This window comes from Triticum urartu, chromosome 1A (genome assembly GCF_056163025.1).
Source record: "Triticum urartu cultivar PI428250 chromosome 1A, HENAU_Tu73, whole genome shotgun sequence".
NCBI lineage: Eukaryota > Viridiplantae > Streptophyta > Magnoliopsida > Poales > Poaceae > Triticum > Triticum urartu.
The window spans coordinates 584,443,343-584,464,795 of NC_141873.1; the positions used below are offsets into that span (position 1 = coordinate 584,443,343).

General features: G+C 46.4%; 1 protein-coding gene across 1 annotated transcript in view; it reads left to right on the forward strand.

Moving 5' to 3' along the window:
• The window catches only part of LOC147993112 (uncharacterized), a 57,230-nt gene that overhangs the window by 27,144 nt on the left and 8,633 nt on the right, over nt 1-21,453 (forward strand). The window contains exons 3-6 of the mRNA XM_087539227.1: nt 9,476-9,876; nt 9,958-10,477; nt 10,924-11,200; nt 11,278-11,447. Coding sequence (XP_087395353.1) covers nt 9,476-9,876; nt 9,958-10,477; nt 10,924-11,200; nt 11,278-11,447 — 1,368 coding nt within the window. The remainder of the gene's footprint in view (nt 1-9,475; nt 9,877-9,957; nt 10,478-10,923; nt 11,201-11,277; nt 11,448-21,453) is intronic.

The window sequence follows — 21,453 nt, forward strand, 5'->3', positions numbered from 1 at the left end:
GATCGAACAACTCACGATCAACTTATGGGGTGAGACGTGGGAACATCTCTTGAGCTGAGACACAAAACACATATCGAGAGGGGAGGAAAGAAACAAATGACGAGGTTTCAATTTGGCAGGCTACAATTCCCCACTCGAATAAGATGGAGCATGAATTTCAATGTAGCAAGGAGATATTTGCCATGATTTCGTAATGTGATACCTCGGGGAAGGTGACTCGTAGAATTATTCCCTTAAGTGGCAAAAATAATTACTTTTGATACAAAGATCATTGAAACTCTTTATACCAGCCTAAGGTAATCACAATCGATCATTTGAAGGAGTTCAAAACAATGACATACTCGGACTAGAATGGATGATGTGGACTCCCTTGTTGAAGACAATGCAATGGATGATTTTTCTTATCATCGGAAATGGATGGGACCCATGGTAAGTCCACTTTTGAAGATGATCCTGAACAACAACTACTGAGGTGCAAGCTGGGAACAAAATGCGAATGTTGGGAATGATTCTGGTAACTGGGGAAGAACTCAACAGTCGAGAGTGAGTCCACTGTTTGAAAAGGTTATAACATAACCGAGGAAACTGGAAGCAAATCCTAGTTAACGCCAACGGTAAAACCTAGTGCTTGCGCGTGCTCTCAAGAACTTGAGCATCTCCATATTCATCAAGGTTTTACCAATATCCGTGTCAAGGATCCTGGCAACACAACATACCACCGTGATGGATGATGCAGATGCAAAGGAAGATAACACTTTCTCAGATTTCACCTTAGCGAGGCCAAGGGGATAAAAACTGGATAATCGATTGAGAGACATTTAGCACTCCGCTTCTAATGTTCTCCTTGATGTGCTAGCACAACCCATTTATTAAAATGGTTTGGTACCTAAGACATCAAGTAAAAGGTCGGACTTCGGAAGCACAAAAATCCATAAGGAACAATTATTGGAGTAATCCCTACGAAATCCTTATGGGGAGGTGGCCAACTTCTTCAATCAAGATACTACAATAATAGGTCTTCCGGCTGGGTGTGTCAGCCACAACATCCACTTTACCAGGTTATAGAGGGACCAATATTATAGCTCTTGGAAGACGGTCCAACCATCATATCTGCCTGAGATTCAGATCTAGTTGGTAACAGGATATTCCAGATTCACCGAGACTAGAAGAAAATGAAAGTTTGCAACACAAATCGACAAGACGATGTTGCGAGATTCTTGGGAAATGAACTATGATAGTAAGCTCCAAAACATGAGCTGGTTCTGCTACACACATGTGAACACGTTGTCCAAGACAAGAATGGCTACATAGTAGTCTTATAATAAAACACTATCAAGTTCAGGTGGGGAACCATCATCGAGGATATCAAAGTCCTTGCATAAGGCATGCTCTTAAGAAGGAACTCCTTCTCCTTGAACAATTTAATCAGTGGCTTGGTGTGCTAGGAATACATATAGAATGAGGGTTGCAAGTCTCCAGACCACAAAATACTTTGCACATATGCATGATTGACTTGGGATGGTTCCAGAGGAAGCAAAACAAACCTTTCTCAAATTCATGGCGGCAACTTGCATCAAGTGCACGTGAATTAGGGGAAGTATCTTCTTTCATCCAAACATATACCTCATGAACGGGACACGAGGGCAACGCTTCCAAAGTTTCCAACACTAGCTTAATGTTCAACATAACTCATGGAAAGGATAAGGATGTTGTCGATGGGCTCAACAACAATTCATCCATGTTTCCATATATATGGAATCCCCCAACTATGTGAACAAGATGATAGCATTGGTCAGACCCAAAAGATATAATGGCGTATGCTCGAGGGATCAACCACGAGTAAGACAACATTATGAACATCGTTGGTTCTGATTTGATTTGATGATAGCCCATACTCCAATCAAAGTTTTGATATGAAAATAGGTCCAACAACTGATCACAAGGACCAATCGATGAAGATATCATCTATCTTCAACACACGCAAATATATCCCTTGAGATGAACTAAGCTGCCAAGCTTTTATATTCCAAATCTCCAAGTTATTGTTTAGCTTAACCAACTAGCTCAGGGGGGTAACCGACACAGATTCTTGGAGAATGGCTGGTTTCCAAGAAACCAACTTGATCACGAACTCCACATAGCGGTCAGGTGACAACCTGGTAATACTTCCGAGAAGATATTCGAAAAATCACGAACCACCGACGTGATACTAAGCTCGAGATCAATCTTGCTTTTCAAGGCAAGACGATATGATCAAAAGAGCAAGGGTTTCACAAAATCCTAACCCGTTGATCAAAGAGTGCACCAGGAAATAAGGACTAGGTAGCACGATCAACCTTAGGGTGATGATTCAATAATCAGCACACTAAGAATGATATTAATGTCCATTAACTACCAAGCAAAGGGTTGCTAGGAGTATTGATTTCACACATCACAATTCACTTATCGGCATTCCGGTTACAATAACACGGAAACCGAGGAATGAACAATGATGGCAAGAAGTATCACTGCAACAAGAATTTATAAGAGTTTGTGCAATTATCATGACATTCCTAGCATTAAGAGGGCAATACTTCAGGGTCGAACATAATCAAAAGCTGGATTGGCATTTTGATCTGCGGAATACAACTGCTTTGACCCAATCCTAGATATGGATGAGGTACTGGAGTTTGTTTCTCCTAGTCATTCTGAAATAGAACGGCTCGACGGACCACAAGAATAACAGGCACCAATGAACGAATGCTCACATACTCTTGACTATCAATTGATAGATGAAGGTCAGAATATAACTTAAGGGGGACAACTCAAAGGAACATATAACTTTCTGAGTTGTGGATGCATAGATTAGTATGTCGAACGAGTTCAACATATTTCTTCTGGATAACCCATGCAGAAAGGTAGAGCTGGCAGAATCATAATTATGAATGGAGAACTCCTCAGGAGTACTCTAATGGTGATCTTTTTGTTCAAAGAACTTTTGCCTTAATGATTCATGGTATTTGGAAGAAGGAAATACCACGGACCTCGAGGACTATCGCAAAGGTTACTAATATCCTAAAGGAACTAGCAACAATATCAACTCGAAGTGAACAGCGTGATACTTGGGTCAAGAACACAGGAGTCGAATACCTACTACTAAATGGCATCACGGGATGCTTTCAAGAATGATGGCCAGAATCATCACACTGGGGATACGAAAACATTGCTAAATTCTCGAGGACACCTAGGGTCATAATACTAACTCCAACACACACGTCAAGGCAACGGAGTACCTCAACACACAAATTAGTGTGCTTAATCTGGCCCAAAATACAACGGAACATGGAGGAAAAATTTGCAAGTGCATCAGACTATTTAGAAACCTGGGATGACTCGGACAGCATAACGGCTGTAAATGCTCAAAATGATTTGAGACATCCTGCAAAAATGGTGGCATGACCACTCAACATCACAATATCATGGTTCTGAGGCCAGCTATGAACATATGGAAGTAGTAGGAACTGAACTGAGGCTTGAACTCAAAAATCCTAGGCAACTACAGTTTAGTAACACGTCATCCTGAGAGATAGAAGAGAAGCCTAGTTCTTAACCCCGTAGAAAAGACAAGATGACTCGGATCAGAAGGTCATGAGGATAAGGAGTAAAAAGAGCCTTACGTCCCCATCCACAATTAATTCCCTTATATAACTAAAGCATTTCTAGACACGACTTCGACCAGTTTGGCTTGGTAATCCTACAGGCAGTCAGGCTCTAATACCAAAGCTGTCACGACCCCGATTCTAAGTCACACCGATCTAGCCTGTAACACCTCATATCACTTTGCGGCCTCACGCACGGTATTCCCACGGGTGTCTCCTTACCATCGCCTGGGACCGTTTCGCCTTTTCGCTCACATATATGATAGTGTCGCTAGCATCCATATGACAGGGAACCCGGGCCGACATGACTAGTCGTGAACCCAAAGTAGCACTAACTTACGGGGATAGGCATACATGAATCAACATCGAGCATGTTGGTCAGCAGCGTGCGAATCTGGGCTGTAGCACTGGGCTAACAGGACTCCGGTGAACCGGGCTATAGCAGGCTAGGCAGGACTCCGGATGTCACCGCGTGACATTTCCCCGAAGGGACAGACACAGGAACGAAGTGAATCACATGCCGGCCAGTCAAGTGTTCCGGAGCAGTAGTGCTGGGCTAGCAGGACTCCGGTGAACCGGGATGTAGCGGACTACTATGGCTCATGGAATCACAAGACTACATTTCCCCATAAGAGAGGCTACCAAGGATAAAAAACTAGGTTGTCGGATCCCACACATACCAAGCATTTCAATCATACACACAATATGCTCGATATGTGTAAATACAACATGGCATCACAACATAACTCTACGACTCAAGTATTTATTCATTAGGCTCCAAGGAGCGAGATATTAAAAACATGGGTCTCATGACCCAACATTCAGAGCATACAAGCAACAAGCACATGCGGAAGCTTAACATGTCTGAGTACAGACATCTATAAATGAAAAAGGCTAAGAAGCCTGACTATCTACCAGATCCTGCCGAGGGCACAAGACCGTAGCTGAGGTAACAAGCTAAACGTCGAAGTCCACACGGAACTACTAGCGAGACTGACGTCTCTCTGCAAAACATAAAATAGGCAAACGTGAGTACAAATGTACACAGCAAGACTTACATCAGAACTATCTACATATTCATCGGTATCAATAAAGGGGGTGGTGGAGTTTAACTGCAGCAAGCCAGCTTTGACTCAGTGGCTAACCTGAACTACGACTGCAAGTAACTCTTTTGAGGTGGCGCACACGAGTCCACATATTCACCATATCAATACTCCACTATGGATCCGCTCCCGTCTCCATACGAGAACGCCATCCATAGCACTCATGCTTATCTTGCGCATTTTAGAGTATCCACTTTCATTTGTCTATGAACTATGCAAGGGGTCCAAGTTTCCATATCCGAGGAATCCGTCTATTCGAATAGATAATGATAACACTGCAGGGGTGTGCTTCTTCACACATGCTCTCGCCACTTATCGCCCTGTACACGTCATGTACCTCGGCAACCTTCAAGCGGAAGCCGGGCGAGGGAGTCGGCCATGACCTGACTACCCAACAAGTCTCTAGTCCGTGTTTATCACCTATTCGGGTTCCATCCGCAAGGAGATCCGGCCGAGATGTCTCTCACGGCCCCAAACGATGTGTGCAGGGTTCCCAAGCCCACCATCCGGGTGCCACTTGGTACACCGTGCCACTGTGCCTAGTCTGTCCCAAGCCCACCTGTACCGGGTGCCACTTGGTAGACTACTAACACTACCTACAAACACTAGAAACTAGTTGCAACTCCTGGACAGAGATCAAGTTGATTAATAAGCCGAGAGGGGTCGAGTTACCGGAACCCAATGTGTGGTAGTAACTGTTCATGGATCACAGACACAGAACTCAGTTCCTAAGGATGGCTGCAATGAGACAACCCACCATGTACTCCTACATGGCCTCTCACCGCTACCTTTACCAAATCGTGTTCACACACTTAGCTCTCAACAGTAGGACATGTTCACCACATTCCAATTCATCCCTGATGAATCAGACCTAAATCAACTCTATGCAATAGCAGGCATGACAGACAAACATGAATGAGTACGCACATCAAGGCTCAAACAACTCCTACTCATGCTAGTGGGTTTCATCTATTTACTGTGGCAATGACAGGTCATGCAGAGGAAAGGGGTTCAGCTACCGCAGCATGTAACAGTTGAAACGTTGTTGTCCTAATGCAGTAAAAGAGAGTAGGAGAGAGAGAATGGGTTTGTATCGGAATGAACAAGGGGGTTTTGCTTGCCTGGCACTTCTGAAGATAATATAGTTCTTCATCGGTGTCATCGATCACATCGTCGGAACCACGTCTATCGGGGGGGAGGGGGGACAATCACTGGCAACATAGAAACAATTAATCAATGCAATGCACGATATGATGCATGATCATGACATGTCAATATGCTGGGATTTGTACTAATGCATCTAGGAACAATTTAAATGAAGTCCATATGAACCAAGGGTTCATATGCAAACTCCATAAGGGGTATTTAAAATGCCATTATCATGTTTTCACTTATATAGGGGGTATAAGTTGGTTGAACATGCATGAAAGTAGCATAAATGGATAGATTGAATTTTTCTGATAATTGTTCATATATAAATTATTTCATTTGGAGTTACGGTTGATTTTTTATGATTTTTAGAAGTTTTAACTATTTTCTAGAATTTCTAAATCATTTCTGAATAAGAAAAACCAGAAAATCATTTACTACGTCAGCATGACATCGGTGTGACGTCAGCAAGTCAACATGACTGTTTCTGGTCAAATCTGACCAGTGGGTCCCACGTGTCACTGTCTAGGATAATTAACAAAGTTAGTTAACACTAAACTAATCCTAAACCCAGGTTAATTAGGGGCCTGGGCCCACCTGTTAGTGACTCAGGAGGAAGTCAACCAGGGTCAACCCGGATCAAACTCGCCGGAGTTGACCCGGCGCTCGTCGCCGGCAAGGCAAGAGACGGCAGAGGGGCTTGGGATTCCTCCTCCGGCGACCAAATGGCCGGCGGAGGGCATCTACGCGGAGCTGGGACTCGCCCGCATCCATCTGTGCAAACGGCAGGGGCTGAGGTGGCCCGAGCTCGCCGGAGGCAAGCTCGCAGTGGTGGCCGGAGTTCGGGCCAGCACGGGCGCGGGGCTACGCTGGGCGAGCGAGCGAGCTGATAGGCCGGGCGGGCTCCTGGGAGATCCGCGAGCTTGTGTTTGTGCTCGGACGCGAGTTCGGTGACCTGCAACGACGGCAGCGAGCTTCGGCCGCGGTGGCCAGGGGGGCTAGAGGAGGGATTCGACGGCGGGGAGAGAGGGGTTGTGTCGTGGGTTTGTCACGGCAGATGTCCTCGTGAAAGGACTTAGTCGTGGAGCCATCGCAACGGGTTAGCTTAAAGGGGTTAAACCGGACAGGGGGACACGGGAGTTTATACTAGTTCGGCCCCTTCGATGAAGGTAAAAGCCTACGTCTAGTTGTGATCGGTATTGCTACGGTCTCGAAGGCCAGGGAGCGAATCCGCTTTGTCTGGCTCTCGAGTTGTTGTTGTCCCTAAACCATGGCCGGGTCGTCCCTTTATATACATAGGTTGACGCCCGCCGGGCTAGAGAGTCCCGAAACCGGTTTATAAACGTATCCGGTTCGGCCTCTCTCTTTCTATCTTACTATACAAGTTACATGACTAGGCCGGTTTACATTTATAGACTGTAACCCGCCGTGACGTCATACTTCAAAATTACAATAAACCGTCCGGACGTCATCCATCCGTTGATGTTGGATATTTCTTTCATTTAATATATATCCAGTCATCGAGGCGACACCTTTATTAACTTATCCATTTTTTGGGCTCCTCAATTCCCGTACTTGCCATTTTTTCACTTCGCCTTATAAATAGGACCGAGGGGTCATTTTCACTGTTTTCCCCCCGTGCCTCTTTGCGTCGTCTTCCTCGCGCCGCTCAGCCTCTGGAACTCCGCCGCCACCGTCGACCGTCATCTCTGCTCCGACCTTGGCCGCTGCATCGCCCTGAACGCGCCAGAAAACTACGGCGCCCTTCCACTTCCTCACCAGCTCCGGTAAGTTCTCTGCTTTTTCCACCATAGATCTGTTCTAGGGTTTCGACATTCTTCGCAGTTCTTCCGAAGTTCATCAGTGCTATTCTTCCCTGTTCTTCCTTTAATAGATGGACACTTCATGCTTGATGCATCTCTTGCCGTAGCTTACCTACCATGGTCATCACAAATCCTTATGCACAAAGAACTGATCAAATCTGTCAAAAATTGCTTCAGTTCTGCACCCCTTCAAGATCCAATTATTTTTGCTTTCCTGTCTTATCTTTAGATCCAAAAGTTTTATACATCACTGTGAGATCTGTTTCTATGTTCCTGTGTGATCCGTTTCTCTTCGCACCAATATAAGCGGTTTATCATTGTATAAATAGTCTGTGCCAATAGCCCTCTGATAAACCGGAAGAGCATGTTACCTCCATAATTATGGTCCAGTTTAACAATGTCTGATCAATCCTGCGCTAGCATTACCTTTCTTTCTCATTATACTTGTCTCCGGGTTGTACCATTTATCATATCAGTATGTTTCTTACTCCCTTGTCTCTTGTGTATAATCATGCATAATTTATAAACCGGCCTTTCATTTTCAGTTTGTTCGCTTTGCAATGGCCAAACAATTCACTGCCTGCAACTAGGCTCGTTCCCGGGTTACTGAGGCTCAATTGAATGAGATGGTTAGCATCGGCTCTCTGCCTAAGAAAACTGAGATCAAATGGCGAGTTCCAGGAACTGAGAATCCTCCAACCCCAAGACAAGGCGAAGTGGTAATCTTTGTTGACCAAATAGGCTGTGGTTTCAAACCGCCAGGGTCAAAATTTTATCGAGATGTGCTTGCCAGCTTCCAACTGCATCCACAAGATATTGGTCCCAACTTAGTCTCCAACTTATGCAATTTCCAAGTCTTTTGTGAAGTCTATTTACAAGAAGAACCAACTGCAGAACTGTTCCGGGATTTCTTTCACTTAAACCGGCGCACGGAGTTTGTGAATGGCCCGAACACAGAACTTGGTGGTGTCTCGATTCAAAAGCGGAAAGAAGTGGAATTTCCTCATGCCAAACATCATAGCCACCCAAAGGAATGGAACCAAACATGGCTCTATTGCAGAGATACTTCACCTGAGGATGAAAATCCCCTCCCTGGCTTCCGTGATCATAGATTATCCAATACTCACCCAATGCCACAACGCCCGAGCTCTTCAGAAAGGGCAAAATACGCTCCTCAAATCGCCAAGCTCTAGGCCTTTATGGCAAACGGTTTAACATGTGTGGATTTTGTGCGCTGTTGGATATCCTGGAGTATCTTGCCGCTAAGCTGGCATCCTGGTTTAATGTGCGAATATACCGATGAAGTTGACGATCCTCAACGCCACTGCAACATCCAATTATCTGAGGAAGAAGTTACTGAAGGGGTAAAGAAAATTCTGAATGAATCGGAACTGGTCTGTAGTCAAACCGGTCTGAATCCCTTCTACACCAAGAACAAACCGCCTGCTGTAAGCATTACACTTCCTCTTCATCTCTAATATCTTTGACTTATACAAGCTGTAACCCTTCTTCTTTATATGTATAGGGTGATGACCCTTTCTGGAAACGGAAATCCATAGAGAAAGCGGCAAAGCCAACTGGAGATAAAGTGGTCAAACCAACCCGCCCGAAGACCAAAGCCGTAAAACGGACGTCAAAGCGGAAAATGGCTGACCGGATTACTTTGGAACTTGATGATGATACTGATGACCCAGAAGTTGAGGTAGAACTTGACTCACTTGGCTCTCTTTTTATGCATCTTGTTAACAATGATCTTCCTTAGGAGCAGGCAGAAGCTAGTCAGGCTGAGGACGTAGAGGTAATTACCCTTTCCTCCGGTTCAGACTCTGTGCCAACACAAAAAACTCACCAAACAATCCGAAAAGTAAGCTTTTCTCATCCTCTTACTCACTTGGATCCAACATTTATTTTGAAGACTCAACAACATGAAGCTCGTCGGATAACCCGGCACAGTGGCCAACAGGTCACCTCTACCGGTTTACCCGATAGTCCGATTCGGAAGCGCCGGTCTGAGGTCTCTCCTACTTCTGACCATTCTTACCCCAAGGCAGGTTATTTCAGACAGCCTCTTAATCCGTCCGATTCAAATTATCAGGTGACACCTCCTTCCTCTTCTGGTGAATCAACAAGAACTCAACTCCCCCCTTTGAAAACTGTGGCCGGGTGAGTGATGAAAAACCATTCCATTCAATGCGCCCTACATCTTTTGAACAGGATATTAATCCTTTTTTATTCTGTTTGCAGGGCCAAAGCCAGACCCAGCAAGAAAGCTCGGGTGAACAATCCGCCAGAAGACCCTTTTGCCGAAGAAGAAGAACCCAGAGGTGAACCGGAGCAGACTGGTGAACCGGAAGGCCTCCATCCTGAAACAACTTTTGATGATCCGCCCCTTGACGGCCAACATACTGACGAACCAACAGATGCTGAGCCTGCCGCCCCTGATACTGAACCGGCAGAACCAAACCGGGCTAATCCAATGAAAGACACTGAAATTCCATTATCATCCACCAAAAATCCTGAAGGCCAAGGTGACGACGTTATTATTACTGGAGCAGGCCACAGCTCTCCTGGTCATCCCGTCATTTTGGCTCAGCATAGTGCCAAAGAAGAGCAAATTGCCAGGGATAAAGGTACATGGAGCAGCGACTTATCAAACTATGCTCATCTTAACACTGATGAGCTTCATTCCGGCTTCTTGAACCGTCTGCACTCAAACCGGGATTATGAAGCCGGTTTGGTGAATTTGATGAAAGAACGATATGAGGTAAATGCTTCTCCCTTGCACATTGATTTATAGCTGAAATACTATTCCATGTAGCCGCCAAGAGCCATTTTATGATTGTCAATCATAAACCGGGTCTTTGTAACACTTTAAGCATCCCATCATTGATCCTTGCCAAGGCGTGTCCTCAATCATAGATAAGACTCACGTTTGAAAAATTAGATAACGTTCTACTGGATAGCCCCCAAAGGCCTATTTAACTTGGCAAGTTAATCCGGTTTTTAATCCACACCGCCAGTTTAGAACAAACGTACATTAGCCTCCAAGTGTTAAGGATAATGCTTGCATTGTTCTGGAGACATGCATACAGGGTAGTATTTGAGAGCAAATAGGCATTAGCCCCCAAGTATGAAGTGGATAACTTGTTATATGCTTTATACTTAGTGCATAAATATGTTGTTTTGTTGAATATACCTTCAATGTTGCAGGCTGAACTGAGAAGCAAAGATGCCCAAAACTCTGACTTGCAAGAAAATGTGAAGTCTCAACAAGCCGAAGCTGCAAAAGCTAAAGAGGAGCTAACGCAGGCCCTGGCCGGAATGGAAAAATTGAAAGAATCCTTTAATCAAGATCGTGCTGAATGGGAAACCGAAAAAGCAGGTTTGACCAAAAGAGCTATAGATGCTGAGGAAGCCCTGAAACCGGTGGTTGAAGAACTAGCCGGTTTGAAGCGCCAAATTAATGCTATGACCTTTGCTATCTTTGGTAAGTATCTGCTTATGTATGTTGCACCTGTCAGTGAATCTTAAAACTGACCAAAATGTTGTTAAAATCTTTGGCAGGAACTCGGATCACCCATCTTGGTGCAGATATGCAGATGAAGCTCAAAGCGGCATATACATTGGTTGAGCAGCTATACTCTGGATCTCAGCAAGCCATTAGTAAAGCGGCTTATAACAAACTAGCGCCAACATTGATTAAAGAGACCCTTGAGAAGCTGAGCATGTTACCGGCGCGTATTGTTGAGTTGAAAAGAGCCGCTGCGAGAGCAGGAGCATTAACCGCCCTTATTCGAGCCAAGGCCTGGATTCTAGACCTTGAAGCAGAGGATATCATTAAAGGATATCCATGCATTAAAGAAGACGGTTCAAACTTTGACAATGATGATCTTTGGCGGCTGACCAAACAGATGCGGCCAGCGGCCAGCAAATTGGCTGAGGACACCGATTTGTCCCATTTTCAACCGTTTTATGATGCAGAAGGGAGAAGACAGCCGGCCGAGATCCTTGAAGTCGAAGAACTTGTGCCTCCGATTCGTAAGCACACTCATGCCCCTGATATTAACCCTTCTGATCTTATCCATGAGGAAGCAGCGTTCCAAGCTTTAACCGGAATCGATTGGTCAACGGCTTATTTCTAGTGGCTGGGGAGGGATGAAGAAGTGCCTACACCAACTGATTCGCAACTGTCAAACCATCGTGATGAAGAGTCCTGATCCGGTCGCCGGTTTACATGGCTACTTTCAAAAACAATGGCACTCTTTGAGCCACTTTGAAGCTTCATGTAATAGGATAGCTGAAACTTTGTTTATCTGCCATGCCATCGAGCATGTTTGATAACACTTTGTGACAATCTGTGCCGCCCTTCAGGATATATTTTATGCATAGCCTATGATGACTTGCCTTCCTGGGTCCAAAAAAACTTAAAAAGTGTCTAGCGGTTTATTGCTAAACATGTCATAATATCCAATAAGTATATAGTACTTGAGCTGAGTAATCAAGTGTTTGTACAAAAAATAATGTACAGAACATACCTCATTGATTGACCAAACGTGTATACAGCAAAGGTGTTTAACACCAACCCGATACGTTTGATAATTTCATCTTCATAATGCTGGTCCATCTATTAAATCGGACCGGTATAACTACCGGATTTTCTTCATAACACTGGTGATTTAGTCAAACCAGACCGGGTCAATGACCATCGGTTTATAATTGATCATGTGCCAACAACTGGTGGTTGGAAAGCAAGCCGGGTCAAGGACGCTGATTTACCAAAAAATACTTATGATTGTCAACAAACAAAATTCAAATAGGAAAATATGCGAGGCTTTTTACGAGCTGCTAGGCTCCAAATCCAGGCTTTTCATGGGCTGCCAGGCCTCTGAGTTAAACCATTTAACAAAGCCTTTTAAGATGGGCCTCCAATTAACCTATCATCATTTTAACTATGACAAGTTCAGGGTCTGTAAAGATTGACTTGTCAAACGTTCGATGGGTCATGCCAGGATTACCTGGATAGGAGTGGCTTACTTGATGAAGGCAGGTTAACCCGGGGTTTTAGGTGAATACACTAGGCTTCCAAGCCGTGGCTTGATAGACAATTACGAGGGTCCTTTCAAACTCTTTGTTGCTTTGCAAAAAAGAGCCCCCAAGTGACTTTGTGAGCGGTGCTCAGCGTGTGCCTATGTTTGAGTTTGTACTGTGTACAATACTCTCTTTGGCTCCACAAATTTTTCCTTGTGTGGCTGAAATGCCTATCAAGAGGTGTAGCTGTGGTACAAACATGACCAAGCCCCCTAGTGATTTTCCTTATCTTTATGCAGCTGCTAAAGCCGGTTTAACAAAGACTCCGCTTTGACCGTTAACTTGGAAAAGCACACACATGATATAAGAAAGAACAGATACCCCACTTATAACGGAGGCTCCGGTTTATTATATGGTATATACACTGTCATAAATATGTACAGGTGAAGAGCCTATGGCTTCAAGTATAGTAAGGACGAAGGAGAGCTATGTTCCATGGCCGCTTTGTCTCCTCCTCCGATTGACATGAGTCTTCATGCTCTTGAACATCAATGAGGTAGTAGGATCCGTTGTGCGGATTTTTGCTGACCACAAAGGGTCCTTCCCAAGGGGGGGGGATAACTTGTGCATATCAGTCTGATCCTGGATGAGCCGGAGCACCAAATCACCTTCTTGAAAGGTTCTAGTTTCAACCCGGCGGCTGTGATAACGTCAAAGATCTTGTTGATAAATCGCCGAACGTGCTGCTGCAAGATCCCGCTCTTCATCCAACAGGTCCAGAGAATCCTGACGTGCCTTCTCATTATCAGCTTCAACATAAGCTGCCACACGGGGCGAATCGTGATGGATGTCACTAGGAAGAACCGCCTCCGCTCCATAAACCATGAAGAAAGGCGTGTAACCCATAGACCTATTAGGTGTGGTGTTGATGCTCCATAACACAGAAGGTAGCTCCTCGACCCAACAACCCGGCGTCCGCTTTAAGGGAACCATAAGCCTTGGTTTGATACCCCGTAGAATTTCTTGATTTGCCCTTTCCGCTTGACCATTAGATTGGGGGTGAGCCACTGATGCTAGATCAAGCTGGATGTGCTCAAGTTGACAGAATTGTTCCATCTCTCCTTTTGACAAGTTAGTGCCAATGTCTGTTATAATGCTATGTGGAAAGCCAAACCGGAATATCACCTTTTTGATGAATTGAACCGCCGTGGCTGCATCACACTTGTTGATTGGCTCTGCCTCTACCCATTTAGTGAATTTATCAACTGCTACTAACAGATGGGTCTTCTTGTCCTTGGAGCGCTTGAAGGGTCCAACCATATCCAGCCCCCAAGTTGCAAACGGCCACGTAATTGGAATCATCCGTAACTCTTGAGCTGGAACGTGCGCACGGCGGGCAAACTTTTGACATCCATCACATCTTTTGACTAAATCCTCCACATCAGCATGCGCCGTCAACCAGTAAGAACCGTGGCGAAAAGCTTTAGCAACCAATGACTTTGAACCGGCATGGTGACCGCAATCCCCTTCATGAATTTCTCGCAAAATATCACAACCTTCTTGAGGAGAAACACATCGCTGAATTGCTCCTGAAACACTGTAACGATGTAACTCCCCATTGAGTATGGTCATGGACTTGGAACGTCGGATTATCTATCGAGCCAATGTTTCCTCAGCTGGTAACTCGCCCCGGTTCATGTAATCCAGATATGGGATCGTCCAATCCGGTATGGCATGCAGAGCTGCCACCAAATGAGCCTTCGTATCAGGAATAGCCAAATCATCTTCGGTTGGTATTTTGACTGACGGATTGTGCAATACATCAAGAAAGACATTGGGCGGAACCGGTTTACGTTGGGAACCAAGACGACTTAAAGCGTCCGCCGGTCTATATGGTCCACCTGATAACCTTTAAAGTGACCAGCCACTGCGTCCACCTCTCACCGATATGCAGCCATGAGTGGGTCCTTAGAATCCCAAGTGCCAGACACTTGCTGAGCCACTAGATCTGAATCGCCGAAGCACTTAACCTGGCTCAAATTCATCTCTTTTTCCATCCGAAGACCGTGGAGTAAAGCCTCATATTCAGATGCATTGTTAGTACAAGGGAACATTAAACGGAGGACATAACAAAACTTCTCACCTCGTGGGGAAGTTAATACGACTCCAGCCCCCGAACCCTCTAACTGTCTGGACCCATCAAAATGAATAGTCCAATATGTATTTTCTGGTTTCTCCTCAGGTGCCTGTAACTCAGTCCAATCGTTGATGAAATCTACGAGTGCCTGGGACTTGATCGCCATGCGGGGTATATATTTGAGCCCGTGGGGTCCGAGCTCAATGGCCCACTTGGCAATCCGGCCTGTTGCCTCTCTGTTTTGAATGATGTCGCCCAAGGAGCTGAACTGACCACTGTGATAGGATGGCCCTGAAAATAGTGTTTGAGCTTCCGACTTGCCATAAACACCCCATACACCAGTTTCTGCCAATGCGGATACCTCTACTTTGACTCAATGAGCACCTCACTGATATAATAAACCGGCCGTTGAACCGGATACTCTTTGCCAGTCTCCTTGCGCTCTACCACAATGGCTACACTGACAGCCCGGGCATTATCAGCCACATATAATAATAATGGCTCTTTATCGATCGGTGCTGCCAGCACAGGCGGTTCCACGAGCTTCCTCTTCAGATCTTCAAACGCCTTATCAGCTGCCTCACTCCAGACAAATTTATCCGTTTTCTTGAGCATCTGATATAAGGGGATGGCCTTCTCTCCAAGGCGGCTGATGAACCGGCTCAAGGCTGAAATCCGGCCGGCCAGACGTTGCACATCGTTAATACACGCCGGTTTAGCCAAGGACGTAATTGCTGCAATCTTTTCCAGATTAGCATCAATGCCTCTGTTTACAACCAGAAAACCTAAGAGCTTGCCTGTCGGGACACCGAAAACACACTTCTCCAGATTGAGCATCATCTTGTAAACCCGGAGATTGTCAAAGGTTTCCTGTAGATCATCTATCAAAGTCTCCTCCTTTCTAGATTTGACCACAATATCATCTACATACGCATGAACATTATGCCCAATTTGCTTATGAAGGCAATTCTGAACACATCGCTGGTAAGTTGCCTGGGCACTCTTGAGTCCAAAGGGCATGGAAACATAGCAGAAGGCTCCAAAGGGAGTAATAAAGGCTGTCTTCTCCTGGTCCTTAACTGCCATTTTGATCTGATGATAACCAGAGTAAGGATCCAAAAAACACAAACGGTCACAACCCGTCGTAGCATCAATTATCTGATCAATGTGAGGGAGAGCAAAGGGGTCTGCAGGGCAAGCCTTGCTTAAATCTGTGTAGTCCACACACATGCGCCAAGTGCCGTTTTTCTTAAGAACCAGCACCGGATTGGCTAACCACTCTGGACGAAAAACCTCAACAATAAACCCAGCAGCCAACAAACAGGCGACCTCTTCACATAGCCTTGCGTCTTTCCTCATTTAAACGGCGGAGGAACTGTCGGACTGGTTTGAATATAGGATCAATGTTGAGTGTGTGCTCAGCGAGTTCTCTCGGTACACCTGGCATGTCAGAAGGTTTCCATGCAAAGATGTCCCGATTCTCATGGATGAACTCGATGAGCGTGCTTTCCTATTTGGGATCCAGGTTAGCGCTGATGCTGAACTATTTGGATGAATCGCCAGGGACAAAGTCAGTCATCTTAGTGTCTATAGCTGATTTGAACTTCAATGCTAGATCATGTTCCGTAGTTGGCTTTTTTAAGGAGGTCATGTCTGCCAGATCAACTTGCTCCTTATAGAATTTTAACTCCTCCGTGGCACAAACCGACTCAGCATAAGCCGCATCGCCTTCTTGACAATCCAAAGCAATCTTTCTACTTCCATGTACTATGATAGTCCCCTTATGACCTGGCATTTTAAGCTGTAGGTAAGCATAACATGGCCTTGCCATAAACTTAGCATAAACCGGCCTCCCAAACAAGGTGTGGTACGGACTTTTGATCTTCACCACCTCAAATGTCAATGTTTCTGACCTTGAATCGTAGTCATCTCCAAAAGCTACCTCCAAAGCTATCTTACCAACGGGATATGCAGACTTACCAGGCACCACACCATGAAATACCGTATTTGACGGTTTAAGATCCTTATCTGTCAACCCCATACGACGGAATGTATCATAATACAAAATATTGATACTACTTCCCCCATCCATGAGCACTTTAGTGAACTTGTATCCCCCAACTTGAGGGGCTACCACCAAGGCCAAATGACCTGGATTATAAAGCCGGGGCGGGTGATCCTCTCTGCTCCACAAAATAGGTTGCTCCGACCAGTGTAAATACTGAGGTACGTACTACCAGCTCAACAGAGTTGACTGCCCTTTTGTGAAGCTTCTGATCACGTTTGCACAAACTAGTAGTGAAGACATGATATTGCCCGCTGTTCAGCTGTTTGGGATTGCTCTGATAACCCGACTGCTGCTGCTGACTCCCCTGATAGTTGTAACCTCCAGGGTTGCCTTGGTGTGCTTGATTGACGTGTCCAGTTTGATTGCCTGGAAACCCTGAACCGGAATCACTGCCTCCGTAACCCGGCCCGTGGAAACCTCCTCCTGAACGGCCGGGCGGGCCGTTTTCATATTGGAACATATTGGAATTCTTGAAATCGCGCATGATATAACAATCTTTCTAGAGATGTGATGCCGATTTCTCCTTCGATCCATGCTTTGGACAGGGCTGATTTAACAAACGCTCCAAATTGTTGCCTGGACCTCCACCCCTCTGGGGCTGCTTGCCTTTACGGCGCTGGCCATTCTCCTGCGCGTTCGTATTTGAGACAAAGTCATCGGCCTTGCACTTACCAGAGTTTCCATGGCCTGCCGGATTGTGTTGTTGGCCTTTGGCGTTGCCGGTCTTCTTACCCTTCTCCGGTTTGTCCTCCTCTGAATCCGGATCCTTGGTATTATCTGAATCGGCATATTTAACCATAGCGGCCATGAGTGTTGACATGTCGTTGCAGTGACGTTCGAGCCTTCCCAACTTCTGTTTCAACGGTTTGAAACGGCAATTGCCCTCTAATGTTAACACTGTGGTGTCTGCATTGATACGATCTGATGAATGCAAAATCGCCGAGAACCGTTTGACCCAATGGGTCGTGGACTCCCCTTCCTCTTGGACACATGCGGCCAGATCTACAATTGACATTGGCTGCTTACACGTATCCTTGAAGTTCTGGATAAACCGGTGCTTCAATTCGGCCCATGATCCAATAAAGTTGGTCGGCAACCTCTTCAACCAAGTGCGAGCTGTTCCTTCCAACATCATGGTGAAATATTTAGCACACACCGCCTTATCCACATCTAACATCTCCATTGCCATCTCATAGCTCTCCACCCACGCCTCTGGCTGCAAATCGGTGGTATAATTTCGTACCTTACGAGGTCCCTTGAAATCCTTGGGTAGTCGCACATTACGCAAAGCAGGAGTTAAACACGGTACCCCTAAGGAACTAAACATCGCCCCTGGCTCCACGGAGGCGGTGGGGTGAACCGGAGTACACTATCGTGCTTCGTGTTGAGCTGTCAACTCGGCCTCTCGACGTGCGTGGCCATGGTCCACAACATCTTGCGCATTAGCACCTCCCCCAGCCGGGTTGTTCCCTAGTGGCGAATTTTGGCGGCGTGCACTACTGGACATGGCCGGTTCGTCTTCCACGTGTCTGCTATAACTCCAGCTTGGACGGGGAGTGGAATGAATCCTCTCATGGCTGTGTGAATATGCTTGCTGTTGATTTAGTGCTGTCTGAAGGAGATCCCTGGCCCGACGTGCTTCCACTGCAACTGGTGACTCGCCATCGGTTGGGAGGGCCGCCAGGCGTGAAGCGGCAACCACAATGTTGTCCAACGGGTTGGAATAATGCCCGGGCGGCGTTGATGGTACAACGTTGTTCTGGCGAGGCAGGTCCGTCGTGCGCGGCTGAACCGGCGATCCTGCTCCCGGCGCCCCCACCCGGTTTAGCATGGGTTGGTTACCAGCTCCTGCACCTGGCGTGTTGAAAAGATTCTGCGGCTCATAAACCGACGGGAGACATGATGGGTACCTTCTTCCCATGAATTCCTCTGAAGCATTCTGATCCAGTCTAATCCGGTAAGCCTGTGCTTCCAACTCGGCCCGCTCCGTAGCCATCCTGGCGTTCTCTGCTGCCAGGTCCGCTTTAGCCTGTGCTATCTGATCTTTCACTTTTGCAATCTCCGCATCGTGCTGATCCCTGGCTCCTGCGTCTACCTCCGCGGACATCAATGTTGCCAGAGCGTCGAACAAATCAGACAAGACTTGGGCCGGAGGTGGCGCCGAGCTTCCTTCCCCTGCTGGTGTGGCCGTCGTTGAACCAGAGAGCATTGCTGCGGCGGTAGATGAATGAGGCGCCGATTGTGTGCCGGCCATGAAGATGGCCGCCCGGTTTGGCAGACCGGGGGAATTCGGAATACTGTTGCTCTCGGATCCTCCCTCAATTCGGCCGTCCTGCAACTGGTACAGCGATTCAGTTTCTCCAGAAGACTCGTCATCAGAGCAGACTACGGTTTCTCCATCGGACACCGGTCTGTCCTCGTACCCTGATCCATGGACGACACCTATGAAAACATGCCTTGCCTCAGGCTGAACTGGCGAAGAACTTGCACACCAAGCCATTTCGTTTATTTCGGTGCAGATGTCCGACTCGGGGGCCGGTTCGCCGATCTTGCCGATGAAGACGTGAATCCCACCAAAGGGGACCCGGTACCCGTATTCGATTGAATCGGCCTCGGGACCCCATCCTGTGTTGTCGATGTAGAGCTTGCCGTGGCGACTCTTCGTCATCCGGCCTACAGTGTATCCCTTGAGTCCATCGAAGCTGCCCTTCAAGAACTCAAAACCATCATGCGATAGCCCCACGGTGGGTGCCAACTGTTGTGGGTTTGTCACGACAGATGTCCTCGTGAAAGGACTTAGTCGTGGAGCCATCGCAACGGGTTAGCTTAAAGGGGTTAAACCGGATAAGGGGACACGGGAGTTTATACTAGTTCGGCCCCTTCGATGAAGGTAAAAGCCTACGTCTAGTTGTGATTGGTATTGCTAGGGTCTCGAAGGCTAGGGAGCGAATCCGCTTTGTCTGGCTCTCGAGTTGTTGTTGTCCCTAAACCCCGCCCGGGTCATCCCTTTATATACATAGGTTAACGCCCGCCGGGCTACAGAGTCCCGAAACCGGTTTATAAACGTATCCGATTCGGCCTCTCTCTTTCTATCTTACTATAAAAGTTATATGACTAGGCCGGTTTACATTTACAGACTGTAACCCGCCTTTGGGCCCTCCGTAAAGTGCCATCATCTTTATATATTCATGGGCTTCTAATCTTCAAAGAGTCAACCCGGCTACATAAGGCCGGTTTACCTCCAGTAGTAATATCCGAACAGGTTGGGAGCAGGAGCTCACAAGGAGGCGGCGCAGTAGGTCAGTGGGCTCGGGGACGTCCTTGACGGTGCCAATCGACGGCGAGGGGCTCGGGTGCCCGAGGTTGAAGATGATTGTGATGACGATGAAGCAGGGCCTCCCGGCGTCCCGTAGCTCGATTTGGAGGAAGAGGAGGACGCGGCGGTGCTTCTGGGCCGCTCGAGGGGACGAGGGAGAGGCGATGGCCGCAGTGATGCTCATCGGCGGCGGTAGGCACGTTTGGTGAGGAGAACAGAGGAGGGGGAGGGCGTTCGGGGGAGAGAGGGAGAGAGAGGGCGAGGGGGGTCAGCGGGTTCCAGACGGCCATGGGGTGGCGATCCCCAGCATCGCGCTGGCCAGGGAGGGCCAGGCAGGCAGCTGCGTGCCGGCCCGCGTAGGCGCCATGCTCGGCCTCGCCCCTACCAGTAGGCAGAGGTTGAAGTTAGATATGCCCCTGGTGGGCTGGGCCGAAACCGCTGGGCCACCAGGTAAATGGGCCTCAGGTAAGTCTCTGCTTTCTGCCTTTTATTTCTATTTTCTATTTTCTGACATTTGTTTCTGATTTAGTAAAATACTAAATCAATTTTAGACTTCATGAAAATAATTGTGTCAACTAAGTGGACTTATACAAAGCCACACAACAATTGTTAGAATTATTGAACATATATTTAAATATATAATAAATATAAATCCAATTCAAATAGTTATTGAATTAATTCCAAATGCCCAAAATAAATATGTCTGAGAGTCCGAAAATATTGGTTTGAGTTTTACCTCTTGCAAATATTTTTATAGCTTGACAGCAACATTTTCTTGGGTTTATATGAGACAATTTTTAATTTTGATCATTTTTGTAAAAGACTTCTGAGGCTTTCCAGTTTCCCCAATTCAACTTTCAATAAAATTTGAACATGATGCAAGAAGATCAAGCAAGGACAACAGGGGCTGAGCTAGGGATGTGACACGTTTACATGTACTAGCATTTTGTTCTATTGTGCTTTATACTATGGTATCTTACAAAGGCATAACATGATTTTTATCGGGTATCTGATGTGCCTGGAGCTGTCGACATGGACTGGTGGTCAAGCAAGTTTACCGTGTTAAAAGAGATGGTCGTAAGAGTGCAATTTCAGATTTGATCTCAAATGAAAAAGAGCCAATTAAAGTGTTGACATTGGCTACCAAAGGCAATGAGGCAAAGCAGCCAATTATTGAGAGTCAAAGTGCCA